The sequence below is a fragment of the Dendrobates tinctorius genome, unplaced genomic scaffold (genome assembly GCF_039654945.1).
Source record: "Dendrobates tinctorius isolate UK_male_01 unplaced genomic scaffold, ASM3965494v1 ptg000537l, whole genome shotgun sequence".
NCBI lineage: Eukaryota > Metazoa > Chordata > Amphibia > Anura > Dendrobatidae > Dendrobates > Dendrobates tinctorius.
Window position 1 is genome coordinate 389,448 of NW_027362196.1, and position 19,031 is coordinate 408,478.

The following is a 19,031-nucleotide window of genomic DNA, read 5'->3' on the forward strand; positions in this document are numbered from 1 at the left end:
TCACCTGTGTCCCTCTTCCGCTTGCCTGTGGCTCTGTTTTGATCACCTGTATCCCCTCTGCTCACTAGTCTCCCATCAATTCACTTGTATCCCTCTGCTCGCCTGTGTCTCTTTTCCACTTGTCAGTCTCCCATCCACTCACTTGCGTACCCTCGCCTGCCTCTCTTCCGCTCACCTGTGGCTCTGTTTTGCTCACCTGTATCCCCTTCGCTCGCAAGTCTCCCATCCACTCATCTGTCTCCTCGCCTGTGTCTCTCTTCCCCTCGCCTGTGTCTCTCTTCCCCTCGCCTGTGTCTCTCTTCCCCTCGCCTGTGTCTCTCTTCCCCTCGCCTGTGTCTCTCTTCCGCTCACCTGTACTTCTCTTCCCCTCGCCTGTGTCGTTCTTTCCCTTCGCCTGTGTCTTTCTTCTCGCCTGTGTCTCTCTTCCTCCTCGCCTCTCTTTCTCCTTGCCTGTGTCTCTTTCCCTCGCCTGTGTCTCTCTTCCCCTCTCCTGTGCCTCTTTCTCCACGCTTGTGTCTCTCTTTCCCTCGCCTGTGCCTCTCTTTCCCTCTCCTGTGCCTCTTTCTCCTCGCCTGTGCCTCTTTCTCCTCGCTTTTGTCTTTCTCGTCACCTGTGCCTCTCTTCCCCTCTCCTGTGTCTCTTTCCCCTCGCCTGTGCCTCTCTTCCCCTCTCCTGTGCCTGTGCCTCTTTCCCCTCGCCTGTGCCTCTCTTTCCCCTCGCCTGTGTCGTTCTTTCCCTTCGCCTGTGTCTCTTTCTTCTCGCCTGTGTCTCTCTTCCTCTCGCCTGTGTCTCTCTTTCTCCTCGCCTGTGTCTCTCTTCCTCTCACCCGTGTCTCTCTTCCCCTCTCCTGTGTCTTTCTTCCCCTCGCCTGTGTCTCTCTTTCTCCTCGCCTGTGCCTCTCTTTCTCCTCGCCTTTGCCTCTCTTCCTCCTCGCCTTTGTCTTTCTCCTCGCCTGTCTCTCTTCCCCTCTCCTGTGCCTCTTTTTCCTCGCCTGTGCCTCTCTTTCCCTCACCTGTGTCTCTCTTCCCCTCGCCTGCGCCTCTCTTTCTCCTCGCCTCTCTTTCTCCTCGCCTGTGTCTCTCTTCCCCTCGCCTGTGTCTCTCTTCCTCTCGCCTGTGTCTTTCTTTCTCCTCGCCTGTGTCTTTCTTTCTCCTCGCCTGCGTCTCTCTTCCCCTCGCCTGCGTCTCTCTTCCCCTCGCCTGCGTCTCTCTTCCCCTCGCCTGCGTCTCTCTTCCCCTCGCCTGCGTCTCTCTTCCCCTCGCCTGTGTCTCTCTTCCCCTCGCCAGTCTCCCATCCACTTGCCTCTGTTTTCTCCATACCATCCTCTTTTTTTCTCCTAAACTATCCAACCATAATCCACTCCCCTCTAAATATTTCAGAGTGAAGGTCTCCTCTATGCTGCTCGATCCATAGTCCAGTCTGGACGACCATTATTATTAGTCGGGGCTCCTGGTAGTGGAAAGACCACCCTGGCCCAATCATTGGTCCCTCCTGGAGCCAAATCTATCCGAATTCCAGTTAATTCATTGCTACAAGCCACACATCTCCGACAAATTCTGAGATCCCAGCATGAAACTCCTCAAACCATCGAGCTGACAAGAGTAAGAGCGCGCCATGGGAGACGACTCATTTTCCTGGATGATCTGCATGAAGCCGAAGCTGGTAAGTCAGACATTTGTGTGAGCTGATAGGTCAGATTTTTATGTAGATTGGATAATTTTGATGCTCAGTAGATTAGGTAGTGGTTTTGGACAGTAGATGAGATAAGTGTGCAGGCTGAGAGGTGGGATAATTGTGCAAGGTGATAGGTGGGATAAGCATGAAGGCTGAGAGGTGGGATAAGCGTTCAGGCTGAGATAAGCGTGCAGCCTGAGAGGTGGGATAAGCATTCAGGCTGAGATAAGCATGCAGCCTGAGAGGTGGGATAAGCATGCAGCCTGAGAGGTGGGAGAAGCGTGCAGGCTGAGAGGTGGGAGAAGCGTGCAGGCTGAGAGGTGGGAGAAGCGTGCAGGCTGAGAGGTGGGAGAAGCATTCAGGCTGAGAGGTGGGAGAAGCATGCAGCCTGAGAGGTGGGATAAGCATTCAGGTTGAGAGGTGGGATAAGCGTTCAGGCTGAGAGGTGGGATAAGCATGCAGCCTGAGAGGTGGGATAAGCATGCAGGCTGAGAGGTGAGATAAGCATTCAGGCTGAGAGGTGGGATAAGCGTTCAGGCTGAGAGGTGGGATAAGCATGCAGCCTGAGAGGTGGGAGAAGCATGCAGGCTGAGAGGTGAGATAAGCATTCAGGCTGAGAGGTGGGAGAAGCGTGCAGGCTGAGAGGTGGGATAAGCATTCAGGCTGAGAGGTGGGATAAGCATGCAGCCTGAGAGGTGGGAGAAGCATGCAGGCTGAGAGGTGAGATAAGCATTCAGGCTGAGAGGTGAGATAAGCATTCAGGCTGAGAGGTGGGATAAGCGTTCAGGCTGAGAGGTGGGATAAGCGTTCAGGCTGAGAGGTGGGAGAAGCATGCAGCCTGAGAGGTGGGAGAAGCATGCAGGCTGAGAGGTGGGATAAGCGTTCAGGCTGAGAGGTGGGAGAAGCATGCAGCCTGAGAGGTGGGAGAAGCGTGCAGGCTGAGAGGTGGGAGAAGCATGCAGCCTGAGAGGTGGGAGAAGCATTCAGGCTGAGAGGTGGGAGAAGCATGCAGGCTGAGAGGTGGGATAAGCGTTCAGGCTGAGAGGTGGGAGAAGCATGCAGCCTGAGAGGTGGGAGAAGCGTGCAGGCTGAGAGGTGGGATAAGCATTCAGGTTGAGATAAGCATGCAGCCTGAGAGGTGGGAGAAGCGTGCAGGCTGAGAGGTGGGATAAGCATTCAGGCTGAGATAAGCATTCAGGCTGAGAGGTGGGAGAAGCATGCAGCCTGAGAGGTGGGATAAGCATTCAGGCTGAGAGGTGGGATAAGCGTTCAGGCTGAGAGGTGGGAGAAGCATGCAGCCTGAGAGGTGGGATAAGCATTCAGGCTGAGAGGTGGGATAAGCGTTCAGGCTGAGAGGTGGGAGAAGCATGCAGCCTGAGAGGTGGGAGAAGCGTGCAGGCTGAGAGGTGGGATAAGCATTCAGGCTGAGAGGTGGGATAAGCGTTCAGGCTGAGAGGTGTGAGAAGCATGCAGCCTGAGAGGTGGGATAAGCATTCAGGCTGAGAGGTGGGAGAAGCGTGCAGGCTGAGAGGTGGGATAAGCATTCAGGCTGAGAGGTGGGATAAGCATGCAGCCTGAGAGGTGGGAGAAGCATGCAGGCTGAGAGGTGAGATAAGCATTCAGGCTGAGAGGTGAGATAAGCATTCAGGCTGAGAGGTGGGATAAGCGTTCAGGCTGAGAGGTGGGATAAGCGTTCAGGCTGAGAGGTGGGAGAAGCATGCAGCCTGAGAGGTGGGAGAAGCATGCAGGCTGAGAGGTGGGATAAGCGTTCAGGCTGAGAGGTGGGAGAAGCATGCAGCCTGAGAGGTGGGATAAGCGTTCAGGCTGAGAGGTGGGAGAAGCATGCAGCCTGAGAGGTGGGAGAAGCATTCAGGCTGAGAGGTGGGAGAAGCATGCAGGCTGAGAGGTGGGATAAGCGTTCAGGCTGAGAGGTGGGAGAAGCATGCAGCCTGAGAGGTGGGAGAAGCGTGCAGGCTGAGAGGTGGGATAAGCATTCAGGTTGAGATAAGCATGCAGCCTGAGAGGTGGGAGAAGCGTGCAGGCTGAGAGGTGGGATAAGCATTCAGGCTGAGATAAGCATTCAGGCTGAGAGGTGGGAGAAGCATGCAGCCTGAGAGGTGGGATAAGCATTCAGGCTGAGAGGTGGGATAAGCATTCAGGCTGAGAGGTGGGATAAGCGTTCAGGCTGAGAGGTGGGATAAGCGTTCAGGCTGAGAGGTGGGAGAAGCATGCAGCCTGAGAGGTGGGATAAGCATTCAGGCTGAGAGGTGGGATAAGCGTTCAGGCTGAGAGGTGGGAGAAGCGTGCAGCCTGAGAGGTGGGAGAAGCGTGCAGGCTGAGAGGTGGGATAAGCATTCAGGCTGAGAGGTGGGAGAAGCATGCAGCCTGAGAGGTGGGAGAAGCATGCAGCCTGAGAGGTGAGATAAGCATTCAGGCTGAGAGGTGGGATAAGCGTTCAGGCTGAGAGGTGGGATAAGCGTTCAGGCTGAGAGGTGGGAGAAGCATGCAGGCTGAGAGGTGGGATAAGCGTTCAGGCTGAGAGGTGGGAGAAGCATGCAGCCTGAGAGGTGGGATAAGCGTTCAGGCTGAGAGGTGGGAGAAGCATGCAGCCTGAGAGGTGGGAGAAGCATTCAGGCTGAGAGGTGGGAGAAGCATGCAGGCTGAGAGGTGGGATAAGCGTTCAGGCTGAGAGGTGGGAGAAGCATGCAGCCTGAGAGGTGGGAGAAGCGTGCAGGCTGAGAGGTGGGATAAGCATTCAGGTTGAGATAAGCATGCAGCCTGAGAGGTGGGAGAAGCGTGCAGGCTGAGAGGTGGGATAAGCATTCAGGCTGAGATAAGCATTCAGGCTGAGAGGTGGGAGAAGCATGCAGCCTGAGAGGTGGGATAAGCATTCAGGCTGAGAGGTGGGATAAGCATTCAGGCTGAGAGGTGGGATAAGCGTTCAGGCTGAGAGGTGGGATAAGCGTTCAGGCTGAGAGGTGGGAGAAGCATGCAGCCTGAGAGGTGGGATAAGCATTCAGGCTGAGAGGTGGGATAAGCGTTCAGGCTGAGAGGTGGGAGAAGCATGCAGCCTGAGAGGTGGGAGAAGCGTGCAGGCTGAGAGGTGGGATAAGCATTCAGGCTGAGAGGTGGGATAAGCATGCAGCCTGAGAGGTGGGAGAAGCATGCAGGCTGAGAGGTGAGATAAGCATTCAGGCTGAGAGGTGGGATAAGCGTTCAGGCTGAGAGGTGGGATAAGCGTTCAGGCTGAGAGGTGGGAGAAGCATGCAGGCTGAGAGGTGGGATAAGCGTTCAGGCTGAGAGGTGGGAGAAGCATGCAGCCTGAGAGGTGGGATAAGCGTTCAGGCTGAGAGGTGGGAGAAGCATGCAGCCTGAGAGGTGGGAGAAGCATTCAGGCTGAGAGGTGGGAGAAGCATGCAGGCTGAGAGGTGGGATAAGCGTTCAGGCTGAGAGGTGGGAGAAGCATGCAGCCTGAGAGGTGGGAGAAGCGTGCAGGCTGAGAGGTGGGATAAGCATTCAGGTTGAGATAAGCATGCAGCCTGAGAGGTGGGAGAAGCGTGCAGGCTGAGAGGTGGGATAAGCATTCAGGCTGAGATAAGCATTCAGGCTGAGAGGTGGGAGAAGCATGCAGCCTGAGAGGTGGGATAAGCATTCAGGCTGAGAGGTGGGATAAGCATTCAGGCTGAGAGGTGGGATAAGCGTTCAGGCTGAGAGGTGGGAGAAGCATGCAGCCTGAGAGGTGGGATAAGCATTCAGGCTGAGAGGTGGGATAAGCGTTCAGGCTGAGAGGTGGGAGAAGCATGCAGCCTGAGAGGTGGGAGAAGCGTGCAGGCTGAGAGGTGGGATAAGCATTCAGGCTGAGAGGTGGGATAAGCGTTCAGGCTGAGAGGTGTGAGAAGCATGCAGCCTGAGAGGTGGGATAAGCATTCAGGCTGAGAGGTGGGAGAAGCGTGCAGGCTGAGAGGTGGGATAAGCATTCAGGCTGAGAGGTGGGATAAGCATGCAGCCTGAGAGGTGGGAGAAGCATGCAGGCTGAGAGGTGAGATAAGCATTCAGGCTGAGAGGTGAGATAAGCATTCAGGCTGAGAGGTGGGATAAGCGTTCAGGCTGAGAGGTGGGATAAGCGTTCAGGCTGAGAGGTGGGAGAAGCATGCAGCCTGAGAGGTGGGAGAAGCATGCAGGCTGAGAGGTGGGATAAGCGTTCAGGCTGAGAGGTGGGAGAAGCATGCAGCCTGAGAGGTGGGATAAGCGTTCAGGCTGAGAGGTGGGAGAAGCGTTCAGGCTGAGAGGTGGGAGAAGCATGCAGGCTGAGAGGTGGGATAAGCGTTCAGGCTGAGAGGTGGGAGAAGCGTGCAGGCTGAGAGGTGGGATAAGCATTCAGGTTGAGATAAGCATGCAGCCTGAGAGGTGGGAGAGGCGTGCAGGCTGAGAGGTGGGATAAGCATTCAGGCTGAGATAAGCATTCAGGCTGAGAGGTGGGAGAAGCATGCAGCCTGAGAGGTGGGATAAGCGTTCAGGCTGAGAGGTGGGAGAAGCATGCAGCCTGAGAGGTGGGATAAGCGTTCAGGCTGAGAGGTGGGATAAGCGTTCAGGCTGAGAGGTGGGAGAAGCATGCAGCCTGAGAGGTGGGAGAAGCGTGCAGGCTGAGAGGTGGGATAAGCATTCAGGCTGAGAGGTGGGATAAGCGTTCAGGCTGAGAGGTGTGAGAAGCATGCAGCCTGAGAGGTGGGATAAGCATTCAGGCTGAGAGGTGGGATAAGCGTTCAGGCTGAGAGGTGGGAGAAGCATGCAGCCTGAGAGGTGGGAGAAGCGTGCAATTTGAGAGTGTTAGGCATCAGGTTCCTGATGCTGCACAGCAGGAATCCTGAGCTTTGCATTCAGCAGTCTCCCATTCCTCTCCGGCCGCTGTGGAGCCTGCTCAGCAGACTCATCGATCCCAGCGCTCTGCTCACAACAGCATTGTAGGTTTGGTTGCTGCTGCCACCTCTGGTCCAGCTATAGCAGCGCATGCTGGCCAACAGCGAGCGACTCCAGGGAGTAAGTCCTCCTTTTGGTCCATTGAGCATGCCTGTGGGATGATGTCTCATTGGAGATCGGAGGTCACATGTTCAGGTCCTTCTCCAGCTCGGATTGGACCATCAGGGGGGTCCCGGAAGAACGCGGCTATAAAAGGTTTGCATGGCCGCCCCGCCATGCGCTATGATAGACTCTGATGCTATATTTCTTAGTGTGTGTGAGATGACGGATGTATGAGACTGGTGACTGACTCATTCAGATTCCCCCTCCTCTGATACGTATGAGTTAGGGTTTAGGGATCAGAGTAGCACCATAGTCCTAGTACTACTTAGCGCCGCAGTCTAGTCTCACCGTTCTCTAGCACCTAGAGGCGTCGGCCAGTACAGGCCTTACGTACCGCTGCTACTGCAGTGTCTACCAGAGCAGCGCCGTGCTCTGTTGCGCGCGCTTACCAGCACAGTTCCTAGGCTGGTTGGTGGTCATCACCAGGGCAGACATTGCATTCGCTCTGAGCGGTGCTACGTATAGCAGTGTCCTGTGACGTTAACAGGTCTCGCCTACACGCCGGCTGGTGTGGACTCCGTGGAGTAACAGAGTCCGCCTCTGCAAGCACCGGGTCATTGGTTACCCGCCGGTGTCCGGCTTTCTCATACTTTACATCTCTCCTCATTGCTTAGCTGCAGGTTATCACATCTGCGCGGTGGACCCCGGGCTGCAAACGCACCTCAAATCCTATTACCATCTTTATTATTGGGTGCGTTCCACCAGCCCTTAACAGAGAGGTGGGATAAGTGTTCAAGCTGAGAGGTGGGAGAAGCATGCAAGCTGATAGGTGGTATAATTATGCAGCCTGAGAGGTGGGATAAGCATACAGGCTGATAGGTGGGATAAGCGTGCAGCCTGAGAGGTGGGATAAGCGTGCAAGCTGATAGATGGGATAAGCGTGCAGCCTGAGAGGTGGGATAAGCGTGCAAGCTGATAGATGGGATAAGCGTGCAGCCTGAGAGGTGGGATAAGCGTGCAGGCTGAGAGGTGGGATAAGCGTGCAGCCTGAGAGGTGGGATAAGCGTGCAGCCTGAGAGGTGGGATAAGCGTGCAGGCTGAGAGGTGGGATAAGCGTGCATCCTGAGAGGTGGGATAAGCATACAGGCTGAGAGGTGGGATAAGCGTGCAGGCTGAGAGGTGGGATAAGCGTGCAGCCTGAGAGGTGGGATAAGCGTGCAGGCTGAGAGGTGGGATAAGCGTGCAGCCTGAGAGGTGGGAGAAGCATACAGGCTGATAGGTGGGATAAGCGTGCAGCCTGAGAGGTGGCATAAGCGTGCAGGCTGATATGTGGGATATGCATGCACTTAATATTGATTCGCATTAATACACATTACCACAGGACTTCTTGTACCCTAAATTCTTACCTGTATCATGGTGTCAGCAGCGGATAATGTGCTGCTTCTTATAAAGTTTATATATCATCTGCTCCTGTTATTCAGCACTTAGATCACCAGCTCCCAATACAGTATGATGCCCCTAAAGTCCCCATACATATTATACGATCCCCAAGCGGCCTTCAAACAGTAGTATGTCCCCACACGGCTCCTCGTACAGTATCATGTCTCCACCCAGCCCCTCACAGTATTATGTCTATACACTGCTCATTGCACGGTATTATGTCCCCAAACGGCCCACTTGTACAGTATCATGTCCTCACCCAACCCCTTACATAGTATTATATCTGTATGCGTTCCCCTTGCGCAGTTTTATGTCCCCACACGGCCCTTTTGCACAATATTTTATCTCGACACGTCCCCCTTGGACCTCATTGTGTTCCCACACGTCCCCATATGCACAGTATTATGTCTCCACAGATCTTGCCGTCCTCTTCTGTAGATTGGCACTTGCCATCGTCCTCCTCTGTAGATTGTCATTTGCCATCATCCTCTTCTGTAGATTGGCTCTTGCCATCGCCCTCCTCTTCTGTCGATTGGCTCTTGCCATCGCCCTCCTCTGTCGATTGGCTCTTGCCATCGCCCTCCTCTTCTGTAGATTGGCTCTTGCCATCCTCCTCTGTCGATTGGCACTTGCCATCGTCCTCTTCTGTAGATTGGCACTTGCTGTTGTCCTCCTCTGTCGATTGGCTCTTGCCATCCTCTTCTGTAGATTGACTCTCGCTGTTGTCCTCCTCTGTCGATTGGCTCTTGCCATCATCCTCCTCTGTAGATTGGCACTTGCCATCATCCTCTTCTGTAGATTGGCACTTACCGTCCTCTTTTGTAGATTGACTCTTGCTGTTGTCCTCCTCTGTAGATTGGCTCTTACCATCGCCCTCCTCTGTCGATTGGCTCTTGCCATCCTCCTCTGTAGATTGTCATTTGCCATCATCCTCTTCTGTAGATTGGCACTTACCGTCCTCTTCTGTAGATTGACTCTTGCCGTCCTCCTCTTCTGTAGATTGGCACTTGCTGCCATCCTCTTCTGTATATTGGCACTTGCCGTCCTTCTCTGTCGATTGGCACTTGCCATCATCATCTTCTGTAGATTGACACTTACCGTCCTCTTCTGTAGATTTGAGATTGCTGTTGTCCTCTACTCTATAGATTGGCACTCACCATCATCTTCTATGTAAGAACTTCTGTGTCTTCACAGACCCCAGGAGCGGGACACAGCCGACACTGGAGGTCGTTCGTCAGATTGTGTCAGACGGTGTTTCTGGCCCACAGTGCAGCTTCTTGGCCACCGCTTCGCCTCCTGAAGATGGTTATGAATCGCTGTGCCCAAGACTTAGTCGTCTGTTTTGTGTGCTTGCGATGTCCCCCTCCGGTGCAGAAGTTTTTCTCAGTCTCTTCAGTTTGCGCTTTATGGTTTGGATGAAAAAGTCGGTATCTTTCCAGCAGCCGAAACAGTTCAGTGAATCTTTGGCTGCCACTTCCGTTTGTCTTTACCACCAAGTCAGCAAAGCTTTTCCATCCAAATACTGCTTTTCCCTTCACCACCTGCACAGATTGCTCCAGAGCATGACCTTTCTGTGCCCATCCCCTGGGCCCAATGTTCCCACAATTCACCATACCAGTATCTCAGCGGCAGACCTCACACGATGTGGCATTGTGCGGCTTTGGATGCATGAAGCTTTGCGCACATTTGGAGATGATCTTGAGACTTATGAGGAGAAGAGTATATTCAGGGATCTCTTACGAGGTTGTGTCATGAGAACATTCAGCAGATGGCACACCTCGGATAGTGCAGCAGATGTTACCGGGATGATAGATCCAGTATCCAGCAATGAAGATACAAAGAGTCAACTTCAGCCAAAGTCTACAATCATGGAGGCAGATCCGATCATCCAGGAAGATATGCGATCACAACCAGACATTAATTCCTGTGCTATAAGCAAGTCACCCAGCAAATGGCTCCTTCCCCTGGAGCTGCTGGGGAGTGATGGCGATCTGCAGGACCTCAGCTTCTTCCATGACTACAGCCATGGACTTAAATTGAGATCTGACTCCTATAGAGAGAGACCGAGTGATGCTTTAAGCAGCATGCAGACCGATCATCAACTGACACTAAGTCCTGAGGATTGCCACCATCTTGCCCACCTGACTCGTGTTCTTCGAATTCCCAGGGGGCACATTTTACTCTTGTCCAAGCACCCTGGAAGTGGGAGGAGAAGTCTGACACGACTAGCTGCCCAACTCACCCAGTGTGCCCTGCTGGAGCTCAGTGGCAAGGAGACCACTGAAGAACGTCACAGTGTGATCCGGGAGGCCTGCCGGAGAGCTGGTGTGCATGGATCTTCTGCAGCCATTCTGGCAGGAGAAGGAACTTCTCAAAGTGCTCGGAAGGAGCTGGAAGCTCTAATACGAGAAGGAACGTTTCCAGGACTATACAGCACAGAACAGGAAGAGACCATCCTGCAGGACATGCTACACGTGAATGTCAAGAGTAGTAATAAGAATGCCAGCAATAAGTCCCTGAGGGAGAGGTGAGAAGATGGGGAGCAATCCAGCAGTAAGCTACTATGTGTGACAACGAAATAAGGTCAACCCATCACACAACACTCGGCAAGAAGGGTGACTGGGTACACAACACGAGGGAGAAGTCTAAGGTAACGGGGCCCACAACATAGGGCAGAAGGTAGGAATGATGGGGAACACAACTCGAGGGAGAAGACTAAGGTAACGGGGCTCACAACATAGGGCAGAAGGTAGGAATGATGGGGTACAGAACACGACGGAGAAGGCTAAGGTAACGGGGCTCACAACATTGGCCAGAAGGTAGGAATGATGGGGAACACAACACGGGACAGAAGGTGGGGTTAACAGGGCCCACAACATTGGGCAGAAGGTGGGAATGATGGGGAACACAACACGAGAGAGAAGACTAAGGTAACGGGGCTCACAACATTGGGCAGAAGGTAGGAATGATGGGGTACACAACACGAGGGAGAAGAATAAGGTAACGCATGGGGAACACAACACGGGGAAGAAGGTGGGGTTAATGGGGCACACAACATAAGGCAGATGAAAACCAGGAGAAATCACAGAGCATGCAATAAAAAATAGTCAAAGTTTATTAGAGTAAAGTACTACAGATAACATATATATAACGATGTGCTAATGAGAACAAAAGCAGACAGTATCCACCCAAAGTACCCTAAACCTCCATGTAGATGGAAGACATAGCCCCAGACCATGTCTCTGAGAAAGTCCATAAACACCAATGCAAGGTAAAAGAAACGCCCAGGCATAGTGACCTGAATGTAAACATCATGAGGTTGACAATAATGAAGGGCGTCAGTATAATGGAATAAACTGCCGAAATGAGCAGCGATGGAGTATGGAGAAAAGAGACCTCAGTGGCACTTACCGAGGCTGGGAGGATAGGGGTGACCTGGCTGTACCACCCCCGACGCGCGTTTCGTACTTTGGGTGGATACTGTCTGCTTTTGTTCTCATTAGCACATCGTTATATATATGTTATCTGTAGTATTTTACTGTAATAAAATTTGACTATTTTTTATTGCATGCTCTGTGTTTTCTCCTAGTTTTCATTCGATTTCCTGAGCTTATGCACATTGGCGTTGGTGGTTGGGTGTTCCCCTTCCCCATTACGCCATATCATGTTTAAGGGGTTCTTGCTTTCAACATAGGGCAGATGTAGGAATGATGGGGAACACAACACGGGGCAGAAGGTGGAGGTAACGGGGCACACAACATAGGGCAGAAGGTAGGAATGATGGGGAACACAACTCGGGGCAGAAGACGGAGGTAACGGGGCACACAACATTGGGCAGAAGGTAGGAATGATGGAGAACACAACACGGGGCAGAAGGTGGGGTTAATGGGGCACACAACATAGGGCAGATGTAGAAATGATAGGGAACACAACACGGGGCAGAAGGTGGAGGTAACGGGGCACACAACATAGGGCAGAAGGTAGGAATGATGGGAAACACAACATGGGGCAGAAGATGGGGTTAATGGGGCCCACAACATTGGGCAGAAGGTAGGAATGATGGGGAACACAACACGGGGCAGAAGGTGGAGGTAACGGGGCACACAACATAGGTCAAAAGGTAGGGATGATGGGGAACATAACATGGGGCAGAAGACAGAGGTAACGGGGTACACAACATAGGGCAGAAGGTAGGAATGATGGGGAACACAACACGGGGCAGAAGGTGGGGTTAATGGGGCACACAACATAGGGCAGATGTAGGAATGATGGGGAACACAACATGGGGCAGAAGGTGGAGGTAATGGTGCACACAACATAGGGCAGAAGATAGGAATGATGGGAAACACAACACGGGGCAGAAGGTGGGGTTAATGGGGCACACAACATAGGGCAGATGTAGGAATGATGGGGAACACAACACGGGGAAGAAGGTGGAGGTAATGGGGCACACAACATAGGGCAGAAAGTAGGGATGATGGGGAACATAACATGGGGCAGAAGACAGAGGTAATGGGGTACATAACATAGGGCAGAAGGTAGGAATGACAGGGCACACAACACGGGGCAGAAGGTGGAAGTGACGAGGCACGGACACACAACATAGGGCAGAAGATTGGAATGATGGGGAATACAACACAGGCAGAAGGTGGAGGTAACGGGGCACACAACATAGGGTAGAAGGTAGGAATAACGGGGCACACAACACGGGGTAGAAGGTGGAGGTAACGGGGCACACAACATAAGGCAGAAGGTAGGGATGATGGGGAACATAACATGGGGCAGAAGGTGGAGGTAATAGGGCACATAACAAAGGGCAAAAGGTAGGGATGATGGGGAACATAACATGGGGCAGAAGACAGAGGTAACGGTGTACACAACATAGGGCAGAAGGTAGGAATGACGGGGCACACAACACGGGGCAGAAGGTGGAGGTAACGGGGCACACAACATAGGGCAGAAGGTAGGAATGACAGGGCACACAACACGGGGCAGAAGGTGGAAGTGACGAGGCACGGGCACACAACATAGGGCAGAAGTTTGGAATGATGGGGAGTACAACACAGGGCAGAAGGTGGAGGTAATGGGGCACATAACATAGGGCAGAAGGTGGAGGTAACGGGGCACACAACATAGGGCAGAAGGTAGGAATGACGGGGCACACAACATAAGGCAGAAGGTAGGGATGATGGGGAACATAACATGGGGCAGAAGACAGAGGTAACGGGGTACACAACATAGGGCAGAATGTAGGAATGACAGGGCACACAACACGGGGCAGAAGGTGGAAGTGACGAGCCACGGGCACACAACATAGGGCAGAAGATTGGAATGATGAGGAATACAACACGGGGCAGAAGGTGGAGGTAATGGGGCACACAACATAAGGCAGAAGGTAGGGATGATGGGGAACACAACACGGGGCAGAAGGTGGAGATAACGGGGCACACAACATAGGGCCGAAGGTAGGGATGATGGGGAACATAACATGGGGCAGAAGACAGAGGTAACGGGGCACACAACATAGGGCAGAAGGTAGGAATGACGGGGCACACAACACGGGGCAGAAGGTGGAGGTAACGGGGCACACAACATAGGGCAGAAGGTAGGAATGATGGGGAACATAACATAGGGCAGAAGGTAGAGGTAACGGGGCACACAACATAGGGCAGAAAGTAGGGATGATGGGGAACATAACATGGGGCAGAAGACAGAGGTAATGGGGTACATAACATAGGGCAGAAGGTAGGAATGACAGGGCACACAACACGGGGCAGAAGGTGGAAGTGACGAGGCACGGACACACAACATAGGGCAGAAGATTGGAATGATGGGGAATACAACACAGGGCAGAAGGTGGAGGTAACGGGGCACACAACATAGGGTAGAAGGTAGGAATGACGGGGCACACAACATGGGGTAGAAGGTGGAGGTAACGGGGCACACAACATAAGGCAGAAGGTAGGGATGATGGGGAACATAACATGGGGCAGAAGGTGGAGGTAATAGGGCACATAACAAAGGGCAAAAGGTAGGGATGATGGGGAACATAACATGGGGCAGAAGACAGAGGTAACGGTGTACACAACATAGGGCAGAAGGTAGGAATGACGGGGCACACAACACGGGGCAGAAGGTGGAGGTAACGGGGCACACAACATAGGGCAGAAGGTAGGAATGACAGGGCACACAACACGGGGCAGAAGGTGGAAGTGACGAGGCACGGGCACACAACATAGGGCAGAAGTTTGGAATGATGGGGAGTACAACACAGGGCAGAAGGTGGAGGTAATGGGGCACATAACATAGGGCAGAAGGTGGAGGTAACGGGGCACACAACATAGGGCAGAAGGTAGGAATGACGGGGCACACAACACGGGGCACACAACAAAAGGCAGAAGGTAGGGATGATGGGGAACATAACATGGGGCAGAAGACAGAGGTAACGGGGTACACAACATAGGGCAGAATGTAGGAATGACAGGGCACACAACACGGGGCAGAAGGTGGAAGTGACGAGCCACGGGCACACAACATAGGGCAGAAGATTGGAATGATGAGGAATACAACACGGGGCAGAAGGTGGAGGTAATGGGGCACACAACATAAGGCAGAAGGTAGGGATGATGGGGAGCACAACACGGGGCAGAAGGTGGAGATAACGGGGCACACAACATAGGGCCGAAGGTAGGGATGATGGGGAACATAACATGGGGCAGAAGACAGTGGTAACGGGGCACACAACATAGGGCAGAAGGTAGGAATGACGGGGCACACAACACGGGGCAGAAGGTGGAGGTAACGGGGCACACAACATAGGGCAGAAGGTAGGAATGATGGGGAACATAACATGGGGCAGAAGACAGAGGTAACGGGGCACACAACATAGGGCAGAAGGTAGGAATGACGGGGCACACAACACGGGGCAGAAGGTGGAGGTAACGGGGCACACAACATAGGGCAGAAGGTAGGAATGATGGGGAACATAACATAGGGCAGAAGGTAGAGGTAACGGGGCACACAACATAGGGCAGAAGGTAGGGATGATGGGGAACATAACATAGGGCAGAAGACAGAGGTAAAGGGGTACACAACATAGGGCAGAAGATAGGAATGACGGGGCACACAACACGGGGCAGAAAGTGGAGGTAACGGGGCACACAACATAGGGCAGAAGGTAGGAATGATGGGGAACATAACATAGGGCAGAAGGTAGAGGTAACGGGGCACACAACACGGGGCAGAAGGTGGAGGTAATGGGGCACACAACATAGGGCAGAAGGTAGAGATGATGAGAAACACAACACGGGGCAGAAGACGGGAGTGACAGGGATAATGGGGCACATAATGTGTGGCAGTAACTAGAGATGAGGAGACTCAATATATGGGATATACTACCCCGCTATCATAGAATATGAATATGGATGGAGGTGCTACCAGGAGTCATCTCGTGTTTCAGCCAATACAATCCATAAGATCCACTGATCTCTGCTTGTCTTCTAGGTACAATACTCAGGTACGCAGTAATGTTCATGTGATATTCCTTCAGAAGATCAGAGCCGTGCCACCACCGGTGCAGAGACTAACCTTCAAAGATGTGTATCATCCATGGAGCCTCCCGTCTCTCCAGCGGGTTTCAGAGAAGGTTCTGGAGCGTTACCAGATACGAGGTGAGAACTCTGCACTCATGGACTGGGGAACAGACATGATCTGTGTCCAGGATAGATCACTGGGGATAATGTCTGCACGTATTACCATATTCGCTTCATACACTAGGCCTAGATTAATGGCACTTCCCAAACACAAGAAAATCTGAATAGATCAAGGGGGCATCAGCCAAAAAATAAATCAATCAACTTTATTGGAAAAATTCTAAGTACTGTGGTGTAGTGACCACTATGTCCGCTAGGGGGCGCTGTGTGGGTGTCCCAGGACGGGTGTACAGGCACATTCAGTGTGGTAACAGGAGCAGGGTCCTAAATGACCATTATGGGTCTCAAGGTGGGTGGCCTTGGGATGCAGGCTCCAGGGTGTATTGATCAGCAGAGGTACTGCTGATATTTCTGTTACACTGTGTCAGGGAAGCCTGTGTGTGTCTATACAACCTTTAGTGATGTCATAGCCATGTGATCACCTGTGGGTGTGGTTACAGGGCTATGTAATTGAGGTGTTTGGCACATGTGAGGAGTAGGAGTGTGAGAGGGACTCTGTCAGAGTGTGGACAGACTTCCATGTGTCCAGGTGGGACACTACAGAGAGTGGCCTGTGTGCTAAGGAAGGAGAAGCCTTCCTGTGCCTGCGGCTGCAGATGGAGCGCTGCTCTGGATATTGCCCTGGCCTGGGTATATTAGTGTATATGGGGAGGACTACAGCTCCCAGCATGTGCTGAGACTCTCGGTCCGAGTCTCCAACCACGGACAATTGTGTTCTTTAGCCTAAGCTAGAGGCTATTTTGGTAATGTGCTGCCTTGTGGGTTTATGATGCAAATAAACCTCATGAACTTAGGGAAGAACCTGTCGCATATTTGTCTCCCGCTGCACTTGAGCGAGTCACATCCCTACAGTACACATAAAAAGGAGATACATATCCAGGAAATTGCCAACAACCACATATACACATGTAAACAGCTAGTGTGACCTATCAAAAAGTGTCAGAGTACATGATGCTCCAACAAGGATGTAGGGGAAAGCCACATATTGCATGGTAATCTATGAATTGTTAACATCCCAGAACAGTATGAACATAATAGTGTGGTAATTCCTATATAAAAAATGGAGATAATGTAACCTCAGCTATAAATATAGGGACAGTCGCCTATAGGGTGCTGGCCAGTAAAGGGTTACATCCTGAAACAGTGTCAGCCTCACTGGAGCACATGACCAAGCATCACATTAATACATCAGGCAAATGCCTCTAGTAAAACAGCAAATGTGCGCACTAAATAGATAGCCGCAAATAAAAGTGCAACATTGCAAAGACAGAGCAAAGTGTATATCACCACCCTATTACGGCAGTACCGACCCCAAATATCCTAAGTAGGGCAGCAAACATAAGCACTAAACAAATAATAATAAGTAGAAAACAACAACAATGCTGAGATAGGAAAAGGGTATATGACCTTGATAAGGCAGTGCAGATCCCCGACGCGCGTTTCGCGTTTAGCTTCTTCCTAGGGGATTTTTCCTATCTCTGCATTGTTGCTGTTTTCTACTTATTATTATTTGTTTAGTGCTTATGTTTGTTAGGCAGTTCCCTGGATATGTATCTCCTATTTATGTGTTTTTAGAATTTTTCCAATAAAGTTGATTGATTTATTTTTTGGCTGATGCTCCCTTGATTTATTCAGATTTTCTTATATTACCATATTAGTTGCCGAGATCACGGACACATCAGGACTTATCTACAAAGTCAATGTACAGTATGTGACTGATTTTCTATTTAGTACTCAGTCTGTGGTGGGTAATAGCTAGTGGTTGTATCAAGCGTTGTCACCCTGGGTTTACGGGATAATGGCCCACACTGGGTCAAGATGACAGCGGCCCACCCTGGGTCTACAGGACAACATCCCACCCTGGGTCCACGGCCTCAGTCAACAGGACAACCTCCATCGTGCTGCATTGTGTGTACAGATGTCCTAACTTTCATCTCTATGTTCTCTTACCAGGTTCTCCAGCCTCCAGCATTTCCAGGCTAATGTCCTTCATCCATCTCCTGGCCCAGGATTATTGTCATCGGCAGTGGCCTCATCTCCCACTGACCTCCCCGAAGGCCTTCATCACCTTCATACACATTTATATGAAAATCTCCTCAGAACTACAGGAAACCATAGACAAGGAGGAGGAGAGGTGAGGATGAAAGAGGAACACACAGAGAGAATTACCACTTAGACCAACCCTACATCTCTGAGCAGAAGGAGCATCCCAAATGGAGAGACACTCCTGGTGAAATCTGTGTCGGCCATTGTAGTGATAGGGGCGTTACTAGAGACCAAGTTCTAAAGTATGTTGTGCACCGCCATACACCTCCATACATTGTGTGCCGCCATACACCTCTATACATTGTGTATCTCCATACACCTCTATACATTGTGTATCTCCATACACCTCTATACATTGTGTATCTCCATACACCTCCATACATTGTGTATCTCCATACACCTCTATACATTGTATATCTCCATACACCTCTATACATTGTGTATCTCCATACACCTCTATACATTGTGTATCTCCATACACCACTATACATTGTGTATCTCCATACACCTCTATACATTGTATATCTCCATACACCTCTATACATTGTGTATCTCCATACACCTCTATACATTGTGTATCTCCATACACCTCTATACATTGTATATCTCCATACACCTCTATACATTGTGTATCTCCATACACCTCTATACATTGTGTTCCTCCATACACCTCTATACATTGTGTATCTCCATACACCTCTATACATTGTATATCTCCATACACCTCTATACATTGTGTATCTCCATACACCTCTATACATTGTGTATCTCCATACACCTCTATACATTGTGTATCTCCATACACCTCTATACATTGTATATCTCCATACACCTCTACACATTGTGTATCTCCATACACCTCTACACATTGTGTATCTCCATACACCTCTATACATTGTGTATCTCCATACACCTCTACACATTGTGTATCTCCATACACCTCTATACATTGTGTATCTCCATACACCTCTATACATTGTGTATCTCCATACACCTCTATACATTGTATATCTCCATACACCTCTATACATTGTGTATCTCCATACACCTCTATACATTGTGTATCTCCATACACCTCTATACATTGTGTATCTCCATACACCTCTACACATTGTGTATCTCCATACACCTCTATACATT

General features: G+C 51.3%; 1 protein-coding gene across 2 annotated transcripts in view; it reads left to right on the forward strand.

Moving 5' to 3' along the window:
- The window catches only part of LOC141078346 (dynein heavy chain domain-containing protein 1-like), a 283,431-nt gene extending 264,686 nt beyond the window's left edge, over nucleotides 1-18,745 (forward strand). For both annotated transcript variants that reach the window (XM_073565083.1, XM_073565084.1), the window contains exons 24-27: nucleotides 1,380-1,662; nucleotides 9,328-10,660; nucleotides 15,637-15,803; nucleotides 17,799-18,745. In XM_073565083.1, the coding sequence (XP_073421184.1) occupies nucleotides 1,380-1,662; nucleotides 9,328-10,660; nucleotides 15,637-15,803; nucleotides 17,799-17,983 (1,968 nt within the window). In that variant the 3' untranslated portion in view covers nucleotides 17,984-18,745. The remainder of the gene's footprint in view (nucleotides 1-1,379; nucleotides 1,663-9,327; nucleotides 10,661-15,636; nucleotides 15,804-17,798) is intronic.
- Nucleotides 18,746-19,031: the final 286 nt, after the last annotated feature.